Raw genomic sequence first — 18173 nt, forward strand, 5'->3', positions numbered from 1 at the left:
CTTTTGTCTCCCCAATGCTGTTTAAAAACCACAATTGATATTCATTTAAGGCTGAGTAGACCAAGGAGTGGCCCCAGGACCGGTTCAGAAATTCGTCACCGATGTTGGCCGTTAGTGGGACTCCAACTCGGGTAGCTGGGTTTGTTGCAAAGCACTCTAACCACCGTGCTTCCCACACACAATAAGACAAAGTAAAAGATTCCCGTATAGCCTGAACAGACTGTTGGGGCAAGTGCTGTTAGCGAGCACCTATGAAGGCCGGCACGGCACACAAGGGGGTGGGTGGCCAGCACCACGCCCGGCCGCCTTTGTCTCCTCAGTGGCGATGTTTACACACCGCACCAGGTACTCATTTGGGCTTGAGTCGACCTAAGGGAAGCCCAGGAGCAGTTCAGATAATCATCACTGGTTTTGGCCACGAGCGGGATTCAACTCGGGTCTCCAGGTTCGTAGTGCAGCGCGCTAACCACACACTAACACATACGCCTACACGCATACACACGAATATAGTCGGACACAAACTCCCAGACCACACAAGCACGTACACACAACCCCCCCCCCCCTCCCACATCGCTACAGAGCTGACACCAGCTCTCGTTGTTCCCCGCAGACATACTGCGGGGAACAACGAGATGCCGCTCCTCAATGAGACAATCCCCACCGTTTAAGATCGGGAAAATATTGTCGAACATAACGAGCTTGCAGGACATTCACACCGCATTAGCCGGGATAAAAAATATATTTCTGCGCGGGTCACTTGGCGATTTGCGTTGAAAAACCTTTGAGCACTGCTCATTCAGCGGCAGCGGGCCTCATTACGGAGTTTATCGTCTCCGGCCCGTACACCCGCCGCAGCCAACGCTGACTCAGGAGTCCTCGCGAAACAGCTTTGCTCACCGCCGGCAGGTCGCGGGGTCTCTCTGTCCCAAACGGAGCCTCTCTCTGCGGGCTCGAGCGAGATGTGGAGGCTGGGATGACGAGATGACGGTGATGATGATGAGAGGGATGGATGAGAGGGATGATGAGAGGGATGAGGAGGAGCGGACCCCCAAGACGCCGTGCCGTCCGTGCGAATGAGAGGGCGGGGGATACGAGGTTTCCGCACTTCGTGTCTCTGCGGCACAGGCGTCTCCGCTGTAGCGAACATTTAAAGCACACGAAACGTTCGCCAAAGTGCCGAGTCAACGTTCGCTCGGTGTATGTGGGGTGGGTGGGGGGGGGCCGCTCATTCTCCTGTGCTGCCCCCACAGTCTGGAAGTCCCTTCCCACCCCCACCCCAGCCGTCCGTGCTGTTGGCTCCCTAAGCCCCCCGTTTATATCCCGGCTCAACGCCTCCCTCCCTCCTCCTCGAGGCCATACGAGCGGCCGCTTCTGCCTCCACAAAGATAACGTCTGGAGAGCGCCGTGTCAATCCATGTCGCAATGACTGCGCGTACAAACACACACACACACACATACCGTGGCGTGATTGGACACGCACACCGCGAAGCGCTTTGGAGCAGCCACCACTGGCGTCAGCGTGCCCGATCATACCCCCGGCCCGATCGTGCCCCCGGTCCGATCGTACCCCCGGTCCGATCGTACCCCCGGTCCAATCGTACCCCCGGTCCGATCGTACCCCCGGCCCGAATGTACCCCCGGTCCGATCATACCCCCGGTCCGATCGTACCCCCGGCCTGATCGTACCCCCGGTCCGATCGCACCCCCGGTCCGATCGTACCCTGGTCACGGAGCTGAGCCTCGGGTTCGTGCACGTCGATGAGCTGCTGCGCCTGGCGTGCGTCGTAGAACGGGTAGAGGATCTCGTTGAGCCGGGGGTCGCGCTGGTGCTGCAGAGCGCACACACACACACACACAGAGGTATTTCACACGTACGGACAGGTGTATTCAGGTGTAGACATACACAAAGAACCCCCACTGTAGCCTGAACAAACTGTTGGGGCAAGTGCTGTTAGCGAGCAGCACCTATGAAGGGCGACACAGTGGCCAACGAGGTGGTGCGTGGCCAGCACCACGCCCAGTCGCCTTTGTCTTCCCAGTGGCGATGTTTACTACACACCGCACCAGGTACTCAGTTCGACATAGAAGAGACTCGTGTCGCCGGATTCATAGCGCAGCACGCTAACCGCTGCACCTCCGCTCCCCAAGTACACACACACAGGTGTGTAGTGTAAATACAGGTGTGTGTACTACTACACACACAATTTTGTGTGTGCTACAACACACACAGGTTTGTGTGTGCTACAACACACACAGATTTGTGTGTGCTACAACACACACAGATTTGTGTGTGCTACTAGTACACACACAGGTGTGTAGTAGTACACACACAGATTTGTGTGCTAATACACAGGTGTGTGTACTACTACTACACACCTGTGTCACCGCGCATTGCCCACCCCCCCCCCCCCTCCCCCCGTGGTTGACGTCCGAGTGTTACCGACTCCGAGCCACCACCGAGGATGGGACGCGGAGCGCCGGGCTGGCGACTGTCACGACGACCACGACACGCACGGGCACAGGGATCAGCGCTGGGGCTGCTGCTGCTGCTGCTGCTGCATGCGGGACGACACGAAGCGACGGGGGACACGGGGGACACGGCGTGACCAGGTACGCGGGAACGACGGGGGAGGGGCGGGGAGACGAAGCTCTAAGGGGGGACGGAGACGGGGGCCACTGGACGGGGTTGCAGGTCAGGGTCACGGGGAGTACGAGGAGGAGGGCGTCTGGCGGGAGCAGCGATGGCGTGAAATGACAAGGAGGTCCTGGCGCGAGGAGTTGTCCCCCGGGAGCGCCGCGCCCCCCACAGCTCTCTCCCCGCCAACCACGCGCGAGCTCAGGCCTGCCACCCGCGCCGCGTTTGTGCGCGTGTGGTGCTTTTCGGGCCAGATCGGTCGAATCCTTTCACGCCTACAAATTTGTCCTGGCAGAGGCCGTCCCGCGCGGCCCCCCTCGCCGCCAAACGCCGCACGGCGAGCCGGCGGCGGCGGCGGCGGCACGGCGGGGAGGGTGGCGGGGGAGGGGGTGTCACTCGATACTCTGCGGCAACTCCGCCGCTTGTACGTCGGGGCCTCGGGCGGGCCTCGGGGTAGGGGGGGGGGCTCGGAGGGGGCCACGGGGCCCCGTGCCAGCACCTCGAGGGCAGGGGCGGAGGGCGGTGATGGGGGGGGGGGGACGTGCACACGTTGAGCCTTACTTCGTTGAGGAAGGCGACTATCTGCTCTACAGTTAAGTAATCCGTCTCTCCTCCGTTGCTGCGAACGAAACCAACCGACAGACACGCACACGCACGCGCGAGCTGTTAGCTTGTCACCGTGGCGATTGTCTCGTTTGGAGGGGGGGGGAGAACTGCCGTCAGAATCAGAAACGGCCCCCCACCCCCCAACCGGCAGCAACCACGACGACGACAGGGAGCGACAAAACCGAGCACGGCGACCGCCGGAGTGCCGACGGCGAGCGGAGAGATTGCCCCTCCACACGCTCGGCGGCTCGGGGACGTGCCGCGGTCCCGACGCTGTTCTGCGCAAGAGCAGGGGCAGCGACGGCGGCGGTAGCAGCGCTAAGTGGTGACCGGGAGCAAATGTCCCCGGTGAGAGAGCTTCTGTGCCTTGGCGAAAAGCGAGAAGAGGCTTGCTCAGCTGTCGACGGTGATGCGGCTGCTGCACCGAACGCGCCGTCTTCCTCTGCGATCTCACAATGCGGAGCGACGGAGCGGCGGTTGACGCACTGCGCTGCTGTGAACCTGGCGCCATGGGCTCAATTCCTGGGCAGGGCTATCCATCAGCGGCATCACAACCTCTCCCGCTCGCTCTACCGCTGAGCCACCCGCCCGGATTTCCCGGTGCTGAGAGAAACGACTGGAGCCGACAATACACAATTTCAGGAATTTTTGTAAAAGAACGGACGCTGAGCCAATGGCCCTGGCGTCACGTGCCGGGCAATATCGGCGGCTAATTAAAGCGGTGAACGCGACGCCTCCGGAAGCTGCGCTCGCCGGAGAAGCTCGCGGCGCGGTCGCATCCGGAGCGTCGCGGCAGAAGCGGTGACGCCGCTCTCTCTCGTTCCCCGTCGCCGTTCTCCGTTTGAGATGGCCAGCCAATCGGCGTTTGGCGCTGGCGGGGCGGGCGGGAGGGAGGGAGGGCATCGTTCGGGGCAATCGCTTTGGCTCGGCATCACTCTCAGTTGCCTCGATTCAGGAACCGCTCGGGCCTCTCGACTGCATCTCAATTCACATGGCAACCTGAACACGAGCTTACGGGCCAAACCCACAGACGTGGCTCTGACGACACTCCGGTTCGGAGTTCCTCAAGAGACCACGCTCGTCTTGATGCCAACTCTGCACCGTTCTGTCGACTGCGACTCCGTGCACCCTCCAACGCTAAGCCGTGCACCGGCGAGGATCGGTGGCAATCGTCGTCACTTCTCCGCCCATCCCACCGAGCGTTCACGTTTCCCTGTGGGGGGGGGGGGGGGGGGGGTGGGAGGGGGGGGGGGGGCGCTGACACCAACGAGCGAGGCCGCGTCTCCACCCAGCGCGACCGCGGACGATGTCCGGCAGGAGCGAGCGACCCACCGTGGTTCGGTGGCTTCCTTCCTCCCCTCCCTCCCCTCCCTCCCCTCCTTCCCCTCCTTCCCCTCCTTCCCCTCCTTCCCCTCCTTCCCCTCCCTCCGCACCAGCCTGGCCACCGCAGGGGCGGCGTCAATCGGTAGACAACAGGCAATTATAAACGACGCCGGCACTTGCCGATAATTACACGATGGCCGAGCCTGACCTCCGCGCGAGGCGAGCGTCCTTCTCCCTCAGTTCGCCGCACAGAGGTCAACAGTGACGCAAACGCAGGGAGAGCTGCAGCGTACAACCCCACCTCCGTTAAGCATGGGTAGCTCCGTACGGTGTGAAAGACATTCAACTAAAAGACACACACACTAACACAGACACACACTAACAGAGAAACACACACTAACACAGAGACACACACTAACAGAGACACACACACTAACACAGAGACACACACAATAACAGAGACGCACACACTAACACAGAGACACACACTAACACAGAGACACACACACTAACACAGAGACACACACACTAACAGAGACACACACACTAACACAGAGACACACACACTAACACAGAGACACACACACTAACAGAGACACACTAACACAGACACACACACTAACACAGAGACACACTAACACAGACACACACACTAACACAGAGACACACACACTAACACAGAGACACACACACTAACACAGAGACACACAAACTAACACAGAGAGACACACACTAACACAGAGACACACACTAACAGAGACACACACTAATAGAGAATCACACTAACACAAAGACACACACACTAACACAGAGACACACTAACACAGAGACACACACACTAACACAGAGACACACAAACTAACACAGAGAGACCCACACACTCACGCGATTTTGACAAGGCGTCGTCTAAAGCAGGGGTCCCCAAACCCCGGTACCGTGGCCTGTTAGGAACCGGGCCTCACAGCAGCAGGAGGTGAGAGCGGTGAGTCCGCACGTGGCCTGCCCCCATTATTTTATTATTTACCACTTCCGTCCGCGCCTCTTTCCCGCACTGCGCACTTGTCTCTCTCCCGGTTTCTCAGCTGGATGAAGCTTTGCTTCCTAATGAACCCCAACGGTCACATCCCCGTGAGAAGGTGAGGTGACCGCTGGCACTGGGTGGGGGGGGTGCTCCCGGCAATGCCCCAGATCCCTCCCTTGCCCCTGAGAGGTGAGCTGTGCTCTGACCTTCCCTCCCTCCCTCCCTCCCTCCCTTCCTCCCTCCCTTCCTTCCTCCCTCCCTCCCTCCCTCCCTCCCTCCCTCAAACGAGTAAAAAACAAACGTTGCTGGAGAGCTTCTTTGAAAAGGGGGAAAGACCCAATGATGAACCCCCCCCCCCTACCCTGTTCCGTGAAAAAATTGCCTTCCACGAAACCGGTCCCTGGTGCCAAAAAGGTTGTGGAGCGCTGCAGTCTAAAGGGACCTTGCTCCACACACCCGGGGGGGGAGGGCGGTGGAGGTGCCCGAGACGAACTCACAGCTTCCTGAAGAGCTCCTCGATCTCTGTGCGTGGGCAGATCTTGTGGTAGAGCTCGTAGAACTTCTCAAAGGTGAACGATGCCAGCTCCAGCTCCTCGTTCTGAAACGACGATGGCGGCGGCGATGGCAAGGTGGCCGACAGGGCGCACGGCGGCAGCTCTTTGTGCATCATCGTCGTCGTCGTCGTGGTGGGCATTGTTATCATCGTCGTCATCGACATCATCATCGTCGTCGTCGTCATCGTCGTCGTCATCATTACAATCGTTATTGTCATCGTTGTCGTCATCATTGTCATCGTCGTCGTCATCGCCATCATCATCATCGTTGTCATCGTCGTCGTCATCATCGCCGTCGTCGTCGTCATCATCGTGGCAGTGTTATGCGACGTGTAGGGGCCCAGTTGGTCTGTGCTCTACCGTGGACCAAGCCCCATTGGTGTGTCTGTCGATGGCGTCAAGGGAGCAGCAATGAAGTTGGGAGATCCACAACCCCCTGCGAGGAGACCCGAGACTGATGGGGCCCGCCATGCAAGCAAGACGCACGACAACTTGATTGTTGAGCATCGTTGCCTTCACATCTTTTATCGTATTAACACTGTCAGACTGTCTTGCTCTAAACCCCAACACACGGTGCAGCAACCAAAATAATATATATACAGTAGCGTTATAGCTTCGCAAATTATTGTTACATACAAGGGGGTTAAAAAACATCGCGTGGCTATTTCAGTTGAAAGCGAGTCGGGAGAAAGGAGGAGTGGGGGGCCCACCAGCTGCCCCCCTGTCGAGGGAGTTCGTTGTTGCGCCCCCGAGCGCCACATTCAGGAGCCACGCCTTAGGAGGTGGCATCACGGGGACCGCCAAAACCAACACTGGGGCCCAGCGAGCCGGCGTACCGCGACAGCGCCCGGAACAAACAACGACGGGGTACAGCCCCCCCCCACCCCGTTCCACCTCCCACCAAGCGCCAGGGGTGGGGGGGGAGCCGGCGGATTCGATTCACGCGGCACCACCGCCACCGTGACTCCGCGTGCCACGGAGCTCGCGCGCCGCGGAGCTCGCGTGAGGCGGAGCTCGCGTGAGGCGGAGCTCGCGTGACGCGGAGCTCGCGGGCCGCGGAGCTCGCGCAACGCGGAGCTCGCGTGAGGCGGAGCTCGCGTGCCGCGGAGCTCACGCGCTGCGGAGCTCACGCGCTGCGGAGCTCGCGCGCCGCGGAGCTCGCGTGAGGCGGAGCTCGCCTGCCACGGCGGGGTTCCCACGGTGGGTGTCAAATAACGACGCACATCCGCAACTCGAGCGCGCTGCACGAGAGTGGTGGTGCCCGTTGGGTTTTTATTTTCACGGAGAGGTGGGTGGCCACGGTCCAGCGGAGGAGAGGGAGGAATTGAGCCTGAGCTTGAACAGAGGGCAGGGCAAGGGAAGGGAGTTCCAGACCGTGGGGGCAGCAGAGGAGAACGAGCGACCTGATGCTGAGCGAAGGGTGGAGTTGGCCCCAGCGTCTGTCCCTGGACCCGCTTACCTTGCCACTGGGCAGGCCCAGCTCCTTCAGAGCCTGGAAGATCACCTTCTCCGTCTTCCCAGATGCAAACGTCCTCGTGATGCTGTAGGGAGGGAGGGAAGGAGGAGAAAGGATGAGGGAGGGAGGAGGATGAGGAGAGGGGGAAGGTCAGAGAAGCTCAGCTCTCAGGGGCAAGGGAGGGACTTGGGGCATTGCCGGGAGCACCCCCCACCCAGTGCCAGCGGTCGCCTCACCTTCTCACGGGGATGTGACCACTGGGGTTCATTAGGAAGCAGAGCTTCATCCAGCTGAGAAACCGGGAGAGAGAGAGGGGGCGGCACACGGCGAGCGAGTGAGAGATTGGTTCAGCACTCACATGGAAACGCATGCATCGTCGCCATTGTCATCGTCGTCGTCATCATCATTGTTATCATTGTCGTCATCATCGTCATCATCGCCGCCATCATCATCATCGTCGTCGTCATCCTCGTCATCATTATCGTCATCGTCATCATCATCATGATCATCATCGTCTCATTGTCAACGTCACCGTCATTGTCGCCAGCCCAGCGTCGAAGGCAGTCACTTAACCCGAGTACGTTCGATGGGAGTGAAAAGCCCACGACTACACGAATGACTCCTCGCCTCTTCAACGTGTCTGAGACGCAGTGCCCAAAATCGTGCACAACGCACAGAGACGCAGCTCCTGGCCGTGGTTTAGGGGCTTCCCCTCATTGCGACGCAGCACGGCGGCAAAAACCCCCCACGGCCGCGACGCCCGGCCCAGGCCGTGAGCCGGGGCGCGGGCCCGGTCGCTGTATGCCATCTGCGTGTGGGTCTCTGTGCGATGAGTCAGCAAATAATATCAATAAATTAATCTCCTGATAAAAATAATAGAGACGTCAATGGCGAAAACAAAGGGATGCACTCCATGGCTATGCCGTGCGTGGCCGCATGTTGCCGTGCATGGCCAGGCCGTGCGTGGCCGTGCATGGCCAGGCCACGTGTGGCCGCACGTGTGGCCACGTGTGGCCACATGTGTGGCCACGTGTGGCCGTGCATGGCCACACGTGGCCAAACGTGTGGCCGTGCATGGCCAGGCCACGTGTGGCCGCGTGTGGCCACGTGTGGCCACGTGTGGCCGTGCATGGCCAGGCCGCGTGTGGCCGCGTGTGGCCACGTGTGACCACGTGTGGCCACGTGTGGCCGTGCATGGCCAGGCTGTGCATGGCCGTGCATGGCCAGGCCGTGCGTGGCCGTGCGTGGCCGTGCGTGGCCGCGTGTGGCCGCGTGTGGCCGTGCGTGGTGCATGGGCGGCGCCGCTCACTGCTTGCGGAGGCAGGTCATGGGCGAGACGTTGTTGGCACGGAAGTTGTGGATGATCGACTTCAGGCTCTCGAGCCATTTCTGTGCACAGGACAACGCAAATGACGCAACGCCAAGTGGAGTTAGTCAGGTCAACAGGCGACCGCTGCACGGGAGCAGAGGGAGGGGGGGAGAGAGAGAGGGGGGGGGTGGGACGTGAGAACCACGGGGCAATGGAGGGGGGGGGCGTCTCCCTCTATCAGGGAGGCGGCGTGGCGACGGCGCCGTGGGCGGTCACCTTGGCCGTGTCGGCGCTCTCCGCCACCAGGTACATGTTGCTCAGGTTGACGAAGTCGGCGCCGCTGCAGATGCAGAGGATGCGGCCCTCCAGCTCCACCTCGGGGTGGCCAGCCGCGGCCACCGCCGCACCCGCCGCCTCCAGGGCGGAGAGCAGCTTCGGGTCCTACGGGGATTGGGGGAGGAGGTGGAGGGAGGTGGCACACGGAGGAAGTGTGTGGGTGGTGGTCGCTGTAGGAAGTGTGTGGGTGGTGGTCGCTGTAGGAAGTGCGTGGGTGGTGGTCGCTGTAGGAAGTGCGTGGGTGGTGGTCGCTGTAGGAAGTGCGTGGGGGGGTGGTCGCTGTAGGAAGTGTGTGGGGGGGTGCTCGCTGTAGGAAGTGTGTGGGGGGGTGCTCGCTGTAGGAAGTGTGTGGGTCGTGGTCGCTGTAGGAAGTGCGTGTGGGTGGTGGTCGCTGTAGGAAGTGCGTGGGTGGTGGTCGCTGTAGGAAGTGCGTGTGGGTGGTGGTCGCTGTAGGAAGTGCGTGGGGGGGTGGTCGCTGTAGGAAGTGTGTGGGGGGTGGTCGGTGTAGGAAGTGCGTGTGGGGGGTGGTCGCTGTAGGAAGTGTGTGGGGATGGTCGCTGTAGGAAGTGCGTGTGGGGGGTGGGCACTGTAGGAAGTGCGTGGGTGGTGGTCGCTGTAGGAAGTGCGTGGGTGGTGGTCGCTGTAGGAAGTGTGTGGGGGTGGTCGCTGTAGGAAGTGTGTGGGGGGTGGTCGCTGTAGGAAGTGTGAGTGGTGGTGGTCGCTGTAGGAAGTGCGTGGGGGGTGGTCGCTGTTGGAAGTGTGTGGTGGTGGTCGCTGTAGGAAGCGTGTGGGGGTGGTCGCTGTAGGAAGTGTGTGGGGGTGGTCGCTGTAGGAAGTGTGTGGGGGGTGGTCGCTGTAGAAAGAGCGGGGACCTCCTGCCACAGCGTGAGCTCACGAGGAGACCGCCCTCCCGTGCAGAGCGGCAGCAGCAGCAAGCGAGGCTCACCTTGGGCACGGCTCCATAGCGAACGTTGCTGATGAGGGAGATTTCAAGCACCTGCCCCTCCTGTCGGTGACGACGACCACGGGGAGATGGGCACGGGGAGACAGACACACGGAGACAGAGACAGGGAGACAGACACGGGGAGACAGACACGGAGAGACGAGCACCTTTTGAGAACGTCATTTTAATCCGAGCGCATCACACGTTCTCATTACCGCCGCGATATTAACTTGCACGGCCGATGACAGGATCACGGGCGTGATTCTGGCGCTATTGCCTACAAACACGCCACCAACTTGCATTGACCGGCGTGGAGATGTACGGTCAAATAACCACCCCCACCCCGCGAGGACCCAGACGGAGTGGGAAGGCCTTCGTCCAGCAATGGATCCTGAACTCGGTCGATCGAATCAAACGCCGCACGACAGAATCGTCCAAATTCACCGAGGTCGAGCTCCGTCATCCACTCGCTCACTCATCCCGCCGTCGCTTCGTTCCCATTGTCCTTCACCTTTCCTTCACTCTTCCAGCGCAGGAAGAAGCCGAACTCGTCCACCTGGAAGAGGCAGCTCAGCTCCACGCTGCCGGATTCCTGCGCGACAGAGTTAGATGAGAGAGGGGGGAGAGATAGGGGAGTGTGTGGAGGGGAGTCGAGTGAGGTGAGATGGGGGGGGGGGGGAGGTAGGTGAGTGCGTGGAGGAGAGTCGAGTGAGGTGAGATAGGGGGGAGGTAGGGGAGTGCGTAGAGGGGAGTAGAGAGAGATGAGAGGGGAGAAGAGGTAGGCAGGAGAGAGTCAATGCAGGATCTTTAAGGCACTGAGTTCAATCATTCTCTGGGCTTGGGGCCGATGTAGGACGCGGGAGGCGAGGGACGGGGGAGCAAGGGATGGAGGGGGGGGCGAGGGATGGGGGGGGGGCGAGGGACGGGGGGGGGGGTGTAGGGTGCACCTCGTCGTAGCGGTCGAACACGGCTCCCTGCTGCAGGAAGTGGGGGAGCTCCTTCTGCCACTTGAACTCGTACGTCTTGGGCATGGCGCATCTAGTCCTGCACACCTTCATAAAAAAACAAAGGTCCACCGTCTAGCCTTGAACATGCTGTCGGGCCAAGTGCTGTTAACGATCGCCTACCAAGGATGACACGAGCGGGTGGGTCCCCAGCACCACGCCCGGCCGACTTTGTCTCCCCAGTGGCGATGTTTACACACCGCACCAGGTACTAATACGAGGCGGAGCCGACCGAGGCGAGGCCCATGACCGGTTCAGATAATCGCCACATGGGGTAACTGCCCAGAATAACAACGTGTGGTGGTGACCACCAGGCTAACTACACTAATTACAATGTGACTAGCTACTACGGACCGGGACCACAGCTCGGGTCCCGGTCCACGTGTTGGACACTCTGTAGAACGTAGACGAAGGTTTCTTCAGGATGAACAACAACAACGCCGGTCCCTCTGGGGGACCCGGCTTAGATCCTCCACGGCATGGCTGGCTCCGCCCTTGGCCAGGCCCACCTTCCAGGTTCCTGGAGCAGGATCTGGACCCCGATCACGTGACCCCCCGGCCCCCACTTGGGGCCCCTTTGTAGACTTAACCGGTCACGTGTCCTCAACCAAAGTGCCATGGCCTTTAGTAACCTCATTCCTATGGCCGGCACTCCCAAACCCTGTCCTGTAGGGGCTGGCACTGCACGCTAAGCGTGGTGCCACCCAGCGCTATCAATCAGCGCTCACCGAGCCCCTCTAGGGCCGGTACTACACCCACACCCTCGTGGTGTCTGCGATGTCGTCACACCGCACGCGGTGCCTCTCCAGGACCGGCACTACATGCTGACATCCCGCGAAGTCACTACACATATACACGCATGCACGCACACCTAAAAGCACAATGTACACCACGAATACAACATGCACTCCCACAGACAAGCGCGCACGCACACACGCGCGCGTGCTTGCTCTCGCACGTCCGCCCACGCGCAGCGTGCACGTGAACATTTGCCGCCAAAAAAAATCACGGCGCGTCCAGCACGCCGCGCTGCATTTCCCGGCACAGGCGCGAATCTCCCGTCGAGGCTGGAATTGCCGCTACTCCCAACAAACGGAGGTGGCGGCCAAACTAAAGCGCCCAAAACGCGGCCCCCACTCCCCGCTGTCTCTGCCAAATGGAGATTTACACCTGGCGGGGAACTCACGCAGTCCTGGCCTCCGTGCGGCATGGCACAGTGGCGCCGTGGGGATGGGGTGGAGGGGATTGGGCGGAGGGGTTGGGGTGGAGGGGTTGGGGCGGTGTCGCAACGGCGCTAGGACTGCAAATGCCGAGACGCAACACAAACGGCCAGGAGGACATTTTTCGTGCAAATGCCGCGATGACGATGATTCTGAGAGATCTCTCCCCAGGACGGCAGCAGCTGCCTCAATCGACGAGATGACCGACCCTGGGACAAACCAGGATGGGTCGCGACCCAACTGCCTGGCCTGCGTGGTGCCACCACTCAAGCGGGGAACAGCGGCTCGGGAACACAACCTCCTGAACATCGTCACTCTCATCACTCTCTCACCCGGCCACCTCTTCATCTCTCCCCTCCACCCCCCCCCCCCCTCCCCCGTTATCGCTCCCCCTGCAGGTGGCCGTGTCTCCGCGCGAGCCGCTCTCTCTCCACCCGCTCAGTCAATCTCGCATTGCAACGGAACAGGAACGTTAACAAGGGCCGAAAAAATAAACCCATTACGACCTCGGCAGCCAACACCCGACCGAGTGGAACCATGCCGCTGGGCTCGGTGCCACCGCACAGCCGGCTCGGCCGCGACTGGCGGCCGTGGCGGTCAATCGCTGCGGTAGTTGCCGAGCCGCGGCCCCCCCCCTCTCTCTCTCTCCATCTCTCCCGGGCGCGGAGCGAGCGGAGGAGCGAGCATCGAGTACAGCGCGACCCCTGCGGATCTTTCATGTCGGATCAAAGCGGCCGCGGGCGGCGTGCGGCGGAGGACGCGGCACGGTAGAGCGAAGCCACGTGGGGAGGGCGCCGGTGGTGACGACGATGGCACCGCCTGCCGTGACGTGTGCCGGCCGACGCGGCGTGGGGGCCCCGTGGTCACCGATCGTGACTTCCACAGTGGCGAGATCTGAATTCCCTTGCCAGGTATGCAGGAGGTCGTGGGTTCGATCCCAACCCTGGCACCTGCTGTATATTTGGAGTTTGCGTCTCTCTCTCTCTCCCCATGGTCCGCGTGGATTTTCCTCTGTTTTTTTCCTCCACATCACGCATTTACAGTATTTGGCTGCTTTTAATTTCCACGTGATGACGATAAGCCACTTCGTTGAGCTGTCATTTGTGATAGCCAAGTCGCTTCATTTGTGATAGCCAGGTCGCTTCTGAAAAAAAGCTCAACAGCTCAGTGGGCCTTACCTGTGGGAAAATGACTGCCCCCTCCCGTGCATTGACCGAGTCAATTGATCAATCGAGGAAGGGATCTCAGGGGTAGCTCTGGGATTAACGCTTCCGCGGGCCGTTCTCCACCATTCTCCGAGAGCTCCGGGTGGTGGTGGGGGGAGGAAAGTTAATCTCGAATGTTTGCCGCCACGCCAACATCGGCGATGCGGAAAACATCGGAGGGGGTGGGGAAGGGGGGAGAACCACCAAAAAACGTCGCCAAACAAAAGTTGGGCCGCCGCCAGTGGAGGAGGGAGCTGGGGGCCGCGGGCGTGGCGACGGCTGGCGGGCGGTGGCCCTCACGAGCCCAGCCGGAGACTCGGCCGGTCGGCACGACGGTGGAGGACGCCGGCGGCCGCCCGCACGCGCAACGCGGAGGGAGCGGAAGCGCCGCGGTAATTGAGAGCACTCAGCGGGGGGTGGGGGGGGGGGGGCAATGACAGCAGCACACCGTCTAACCCCGAGCGTGCCTGCACCAATGACGAAGATCCCCCCGTAGAGCACTGAACAGACTGTTGGGGCAAGCGCTGTTGCCGAGTAGCGATGAAGGCCGGCACCGTGGCACACGAGGGGGTGTTTTGGTCGGCACCGCACCCGGCCGCGTTTGTCTCCCCCAGCGGTGCTGTTTGACACGTCGCGCGAGGCACTCATTTAGGGCCCAGTCGACGTTAGGGGAGGCCCAGGACCAGGTTCAGATAATCGTCACCGGCGTTGGCTCTGAGCGGGAATCGAACCTCAGACTGCCGAGTTCGTAGTGCAGTGCCACCACTACCACCAACGCCACCACTACCACCAACGCCACCACTGCATGAGCGCTACCGTCTTCCTCAACCGTCTACAATGCATCGCGGAACCCACCACCTCCACCGGTCCATCCTACCACCACTGTCCACCGCCACCGCTGCCAAAAACACAACCAGCACCGCTGTCACCGCACCGCTGCGTGGTGCTCGCCGCCCCCCTCCCCGGTGCACGCTGGCCCCGAGCCCCGTCTCGTGCCGTTATGCGCACGCGCATTCGGACTCCGTTGCGAACACAATTGCGCGCGATTGCGAACACAATTGCACGCGATTGCAAAAAAAAAGCGATCGCGTACAATTGTGCCCATCGAGCCGAATGACAGCCAGGGTGGCGGCGATTACTGCACGTGGCCTGTGACCCAGCAGCGTGGAGGAGGCGGCGAGGGTTGGTGGATCACAAAGACAAAGATCTCCCGTATAGCCTATAGCAGACTGTTGGGGCAAGTGCTGTCAGCGAGCAGCACCTCTGAAGGCCGGCATGGCACACGAAGGGGTGGGTGGCCGGCATCACGCCGGGCCGCCTTTGTCTCCCCAGTGCCGATGTTTACTATGCACCGCACCAGGTACTCATTTGAAGCCGAGTCGACCTAGGGGAGGCCCAGGACCGGTTTAGACAATGGTCACCGGTGTTAGCCATGATCGGGAATCGAAGTGGTGACAGTGGGTTTGCAGTGCAGTGTAGCGTAGCGCTAACCGCAACACCACCATACTAAATTTTGATTTAAAGCTTTCATGACTGCAGTAATTCATATTCTTAGCTCTTTAGGTAAAGTCACGTTGAAGGGAAACAATAAAATATATTGTTTTATATATATTTTATTATTTTATTGTTTGCCTTCAACGTGACTTTACTGAAAGAGCTAACAATATGAACCACCACACTAACTCGTGAAACTCCCTCCCTTACCCGTGGCCGTCGATGTCGCCATCTCCTCCCGGATCAAGGGCCAGGGGTTGCGATGGCAGTACAGCAGGTAGGTTAATATTCATCTGTATTCCATCTGTATAGGGGCCGAGTGTTATTACCCCCCCCCCGCCCCCACCTCCCCACACTGTTGTATGCGCGGGGTTTTTCTCTGGGTTCTCCTGCTGCCTCCCTCGCGGATGAACGCTCATTCACGGAGTCGACCAAGCATCACAATACCGGACCACGTGGTCCAAATACTGGACCACGTGGTCCCAATACCGGACCACGGAATTGCTTGGTGGCGCCGGTTCCGGCCGCCTTCCCCAGTCTGTCCACGTTGCTCCCGCGCCTCTGGATCCCCCCTCTATCGCCTCCGAGAGAGCGGACGCGAACCAACGCACGCCGTGTCACCAACTCCACGCGAGTGTCCGTCACGCGAGAGGGAGGCGCCAGCGTGGCAGATCACCGCCGGGTGCCGTCGGCGCCGGTTGGTACGATGGGCGTCCCCGGGCCCGCGTGCATCCCCTCGCTTCGTCTCCCACAGCGACAATCCCACTCCCTGCCCCCACCCAGGGTGTGCGCGTCCTCCCCACGCTCATCCCCGCGCACCTTTCCGGCGCCTGCCGCGCTGCCTCTATCGGTGCGAGAGAAGCACGAATCCGGTCACCTGCGCCGCGGGACGGACCGCGGCCGCCGAGTGTCCCGACGGCAGGGGATGGACACCGCCCCAACGCCACTTCCGATGAGAAGTCGCGGCTCGTCGACCGTGGGCGAGCGGGAACATCCCATCGGCCTTCTCACCGATGGGATGGGGGGGCGGCTCTCCACTTTCTAAAAAGCCCCCTCCCCCCGTCGTCACAAGCCCCGATTACGATGCCGGCCCAACGGCTTGATGGACGTGAGCCCGGCCGCTCGGATGTTCCTCAAACCCGACGCTCGGAGAGCTTTGAGGCGCGGCACTGAGGAGGCTCAGGCTTATAATCCCCCAATCTGGCGCGGGCCGCTCCGTCGGGCTCACCGGCTCCGCGCTCTCTCGCCGCTGAGACTCCAATCAATTTCGCACCCCCCCCACCCCCCACCCCACCGTCGGCTCTATGCGGTCGGGCGGCTCTGTGCGGGCCCAGAGAGCTTCGGCACCCCCGAGTCATGAATGGCGATTGTTACGCGTGTGGCCACGGGGTCGCCCCGCGCGATGTTTCCCTGCATGGCCCGGGGAGATCGCCGCGTGCGAATAAACGCCGCTCGGCACAGGCAGCGCCGGCCCACACTGGTTATCCCTTCGCCCACAGAGCCAGACTCACATACAGACACACACACTCACAGAGACGCACACACTCACGTGAAAACACACACACTAACACAGAGACACACACTAACACAGAGACACACACACTAACACAGAGACACACAACAACAACCGACATTTTCCACTAAGTGGCGGTGACGTCACCACGATGCTTTGTGCCAGGCTGTGTGCACGTTGAGGCCACGTGAAGTGTCGAACACCCGCTGGCAGGAGGTCACGGAGCAGACTCAGATGACACTGGTCGACTGAGACGACTGGCTGATTCACCACCTGTACCCCTACTGTGCCAACTTGCTGTGCTTTATCCACCAGGCACTCCGCTCGTTGTTGTGAGCGTTGCTCCTCTGCCCTCCTCTTGGTGGCAAGCTTCAGATTCAGCAGCAGCGCCTCTAACTCCTCCTGTGAGTGAGCAGCAATTACCAGATCATCGGCATACATAACGTGGTTGAGCAATAGGGAGCCATCCCTTGACCGCACCCAGGCATTGATCAGCCTCCTGTATCTGTACCAGATGGAAATTTCTCCCGTACAGCTATTGAAGGCTTCACGAACTACGTGGTCGAAATATATGTTAAATAATGTGGGAGTCAGAGGACATCCCTGTCGCACCCCAAGGTGTACAGGGAATGGCTCCATCCTGGCCACGTAGTTTTACCCGGGCCCGCTTACCATCAAGATGGTCCTTAATGATCGTGAGCAGAGGGTCAGGGACTCCGAAAGCACGAAGAACAACCCAGAGCCCAGGCCTACTGATGGTATCACAAGCCTTGACCAGGTCAATAAAGCAGAGATGTAGGTCTTGTTGGAATTCCCTACACCTGTGCTGGAGCAAACGAACAGAAAATATGGCATCTGCGCAGGACCACACTTTCCTGATAACTAAATTGGGGCTCCGCAAGCCTCTCCTCAGTGTGCCTAGCAAGGCGATGTTGAATAATCCTTGTCAGGACCATTCCCGGCACACTGAGGAGTGAGATGCCCCTGTAGTTGTTACAGTCTGTGCGGTCCCCCTTCTTAAAGAGGGGGACCACCAGGGCATCCTTCCAATCCTGCGGAACCCAACCAGTGGTCCAGACTGTTGTTATGATGTCATGAAGAGCAGTCTGTGCACAAATGCCACCCTCCCTCAGCATTTCGCTTGGGAGATCATCTCTGCCTGGTGCTTTTCCTGGTCTCAGACTTTGGACCGCCCTCAGCACTTCCTCCACAGATGGCACCTCAGCCAGCCACTCACAGGGGGTGACTTCCTCTTCCAATATTTGAGGCACCACAGCCTCGGCAGGGTCATCCCCACTTTGTCCCACGTTATTTTCCTGGGCGAGGGATTTCCCCTCCCCCAGGACCTCACAAAAATGCTCAACAAAATCTTCAAACCTGTTCCTGGGGGTCGGAGATTGGATCACCATTCTTTCCCCTAGTGATGGTAATAGGTGTGGCACTGCAGGTAAATTTTTTGATGGAGTTAAAGAGCGATTTGGGCCACTAAGGCAGACTCCATCCCCTCAGCAACCCGTGACCACCACCCATCCTTGCAGCACCTCACGGCTCTCC

The 18173-nt window shown here is 60.4% G+C and overlaps 1 protein-coding gene across 2 annotated transcripts in view; it reads right to left on the minus strand.

The window, feature by feature from the left end:
• Window positions 1-18173, minus strand: part of LOC116953936 (1-phosphatidylinositol 4,5-bisphosphate phosphodiesterase beta-4-like) — an 80299-nt gene that overhangs the window by 43323 nt on the left and 18803 nt on the right. For both annotated transcript variants that reach the window (XM_032974264.2, XM_076051899.1), the window contains exons 3-12: window positions 11131-11235; window positions 10695-10775; window positions 10187-10246; window positions 9181-9345; window positions 8905-8984; window positions 7832-7885; window positions 7599-7680; window positions 6083-6183; window positions 3197-3254; window positions 1721-1829 (exon numbers count right to left, since the gene is read on the minus strand). In XM_032974264.2, the coding sequence (XP_032830155.1) occupies window positions 1721-1829; window positions 3197-3254; window positions 6083-6183; window positions 7599-7680; window positions 7832-7885; window positions 8905-8984; window positions 9181-9345; window positions 10187-10246; window positions 10695-10775; window positions 11131-11214 (874 nt within the window). In that variant the 5' untranslated portion in view covers window positions 11215-11235. The remainder of the gene's footprint in view (window positions 1-1720; window positions 1830-3196; window positions 3255-6082; window positions 6184-7598; window positions 7681-7831; window positions 7886-8904; window positions 8985-9180; window positions 9346-10186; window positions 10247-10694; window positions 10776-11130; window positions 11236-18173) is intronic.

This window comes from Petromyzon marinus, chromosome 53, assembly GCF_048934315.1.
Source record: "Petromyzon marinus isolate PM22_M1 ecotype Great Lakes invasive population chromosome 53, UKy_Petmar_22M1.pri1.0, whole genome shotgun sequence".
In the NCBI taxonomy this organism is placed as follows: Eukaryota; Metazoa; Chordata; class Hyperoartia; order Petromyzontiformes; family Petromyzontidae; genus Petromyzon; species Petromyzon marinus.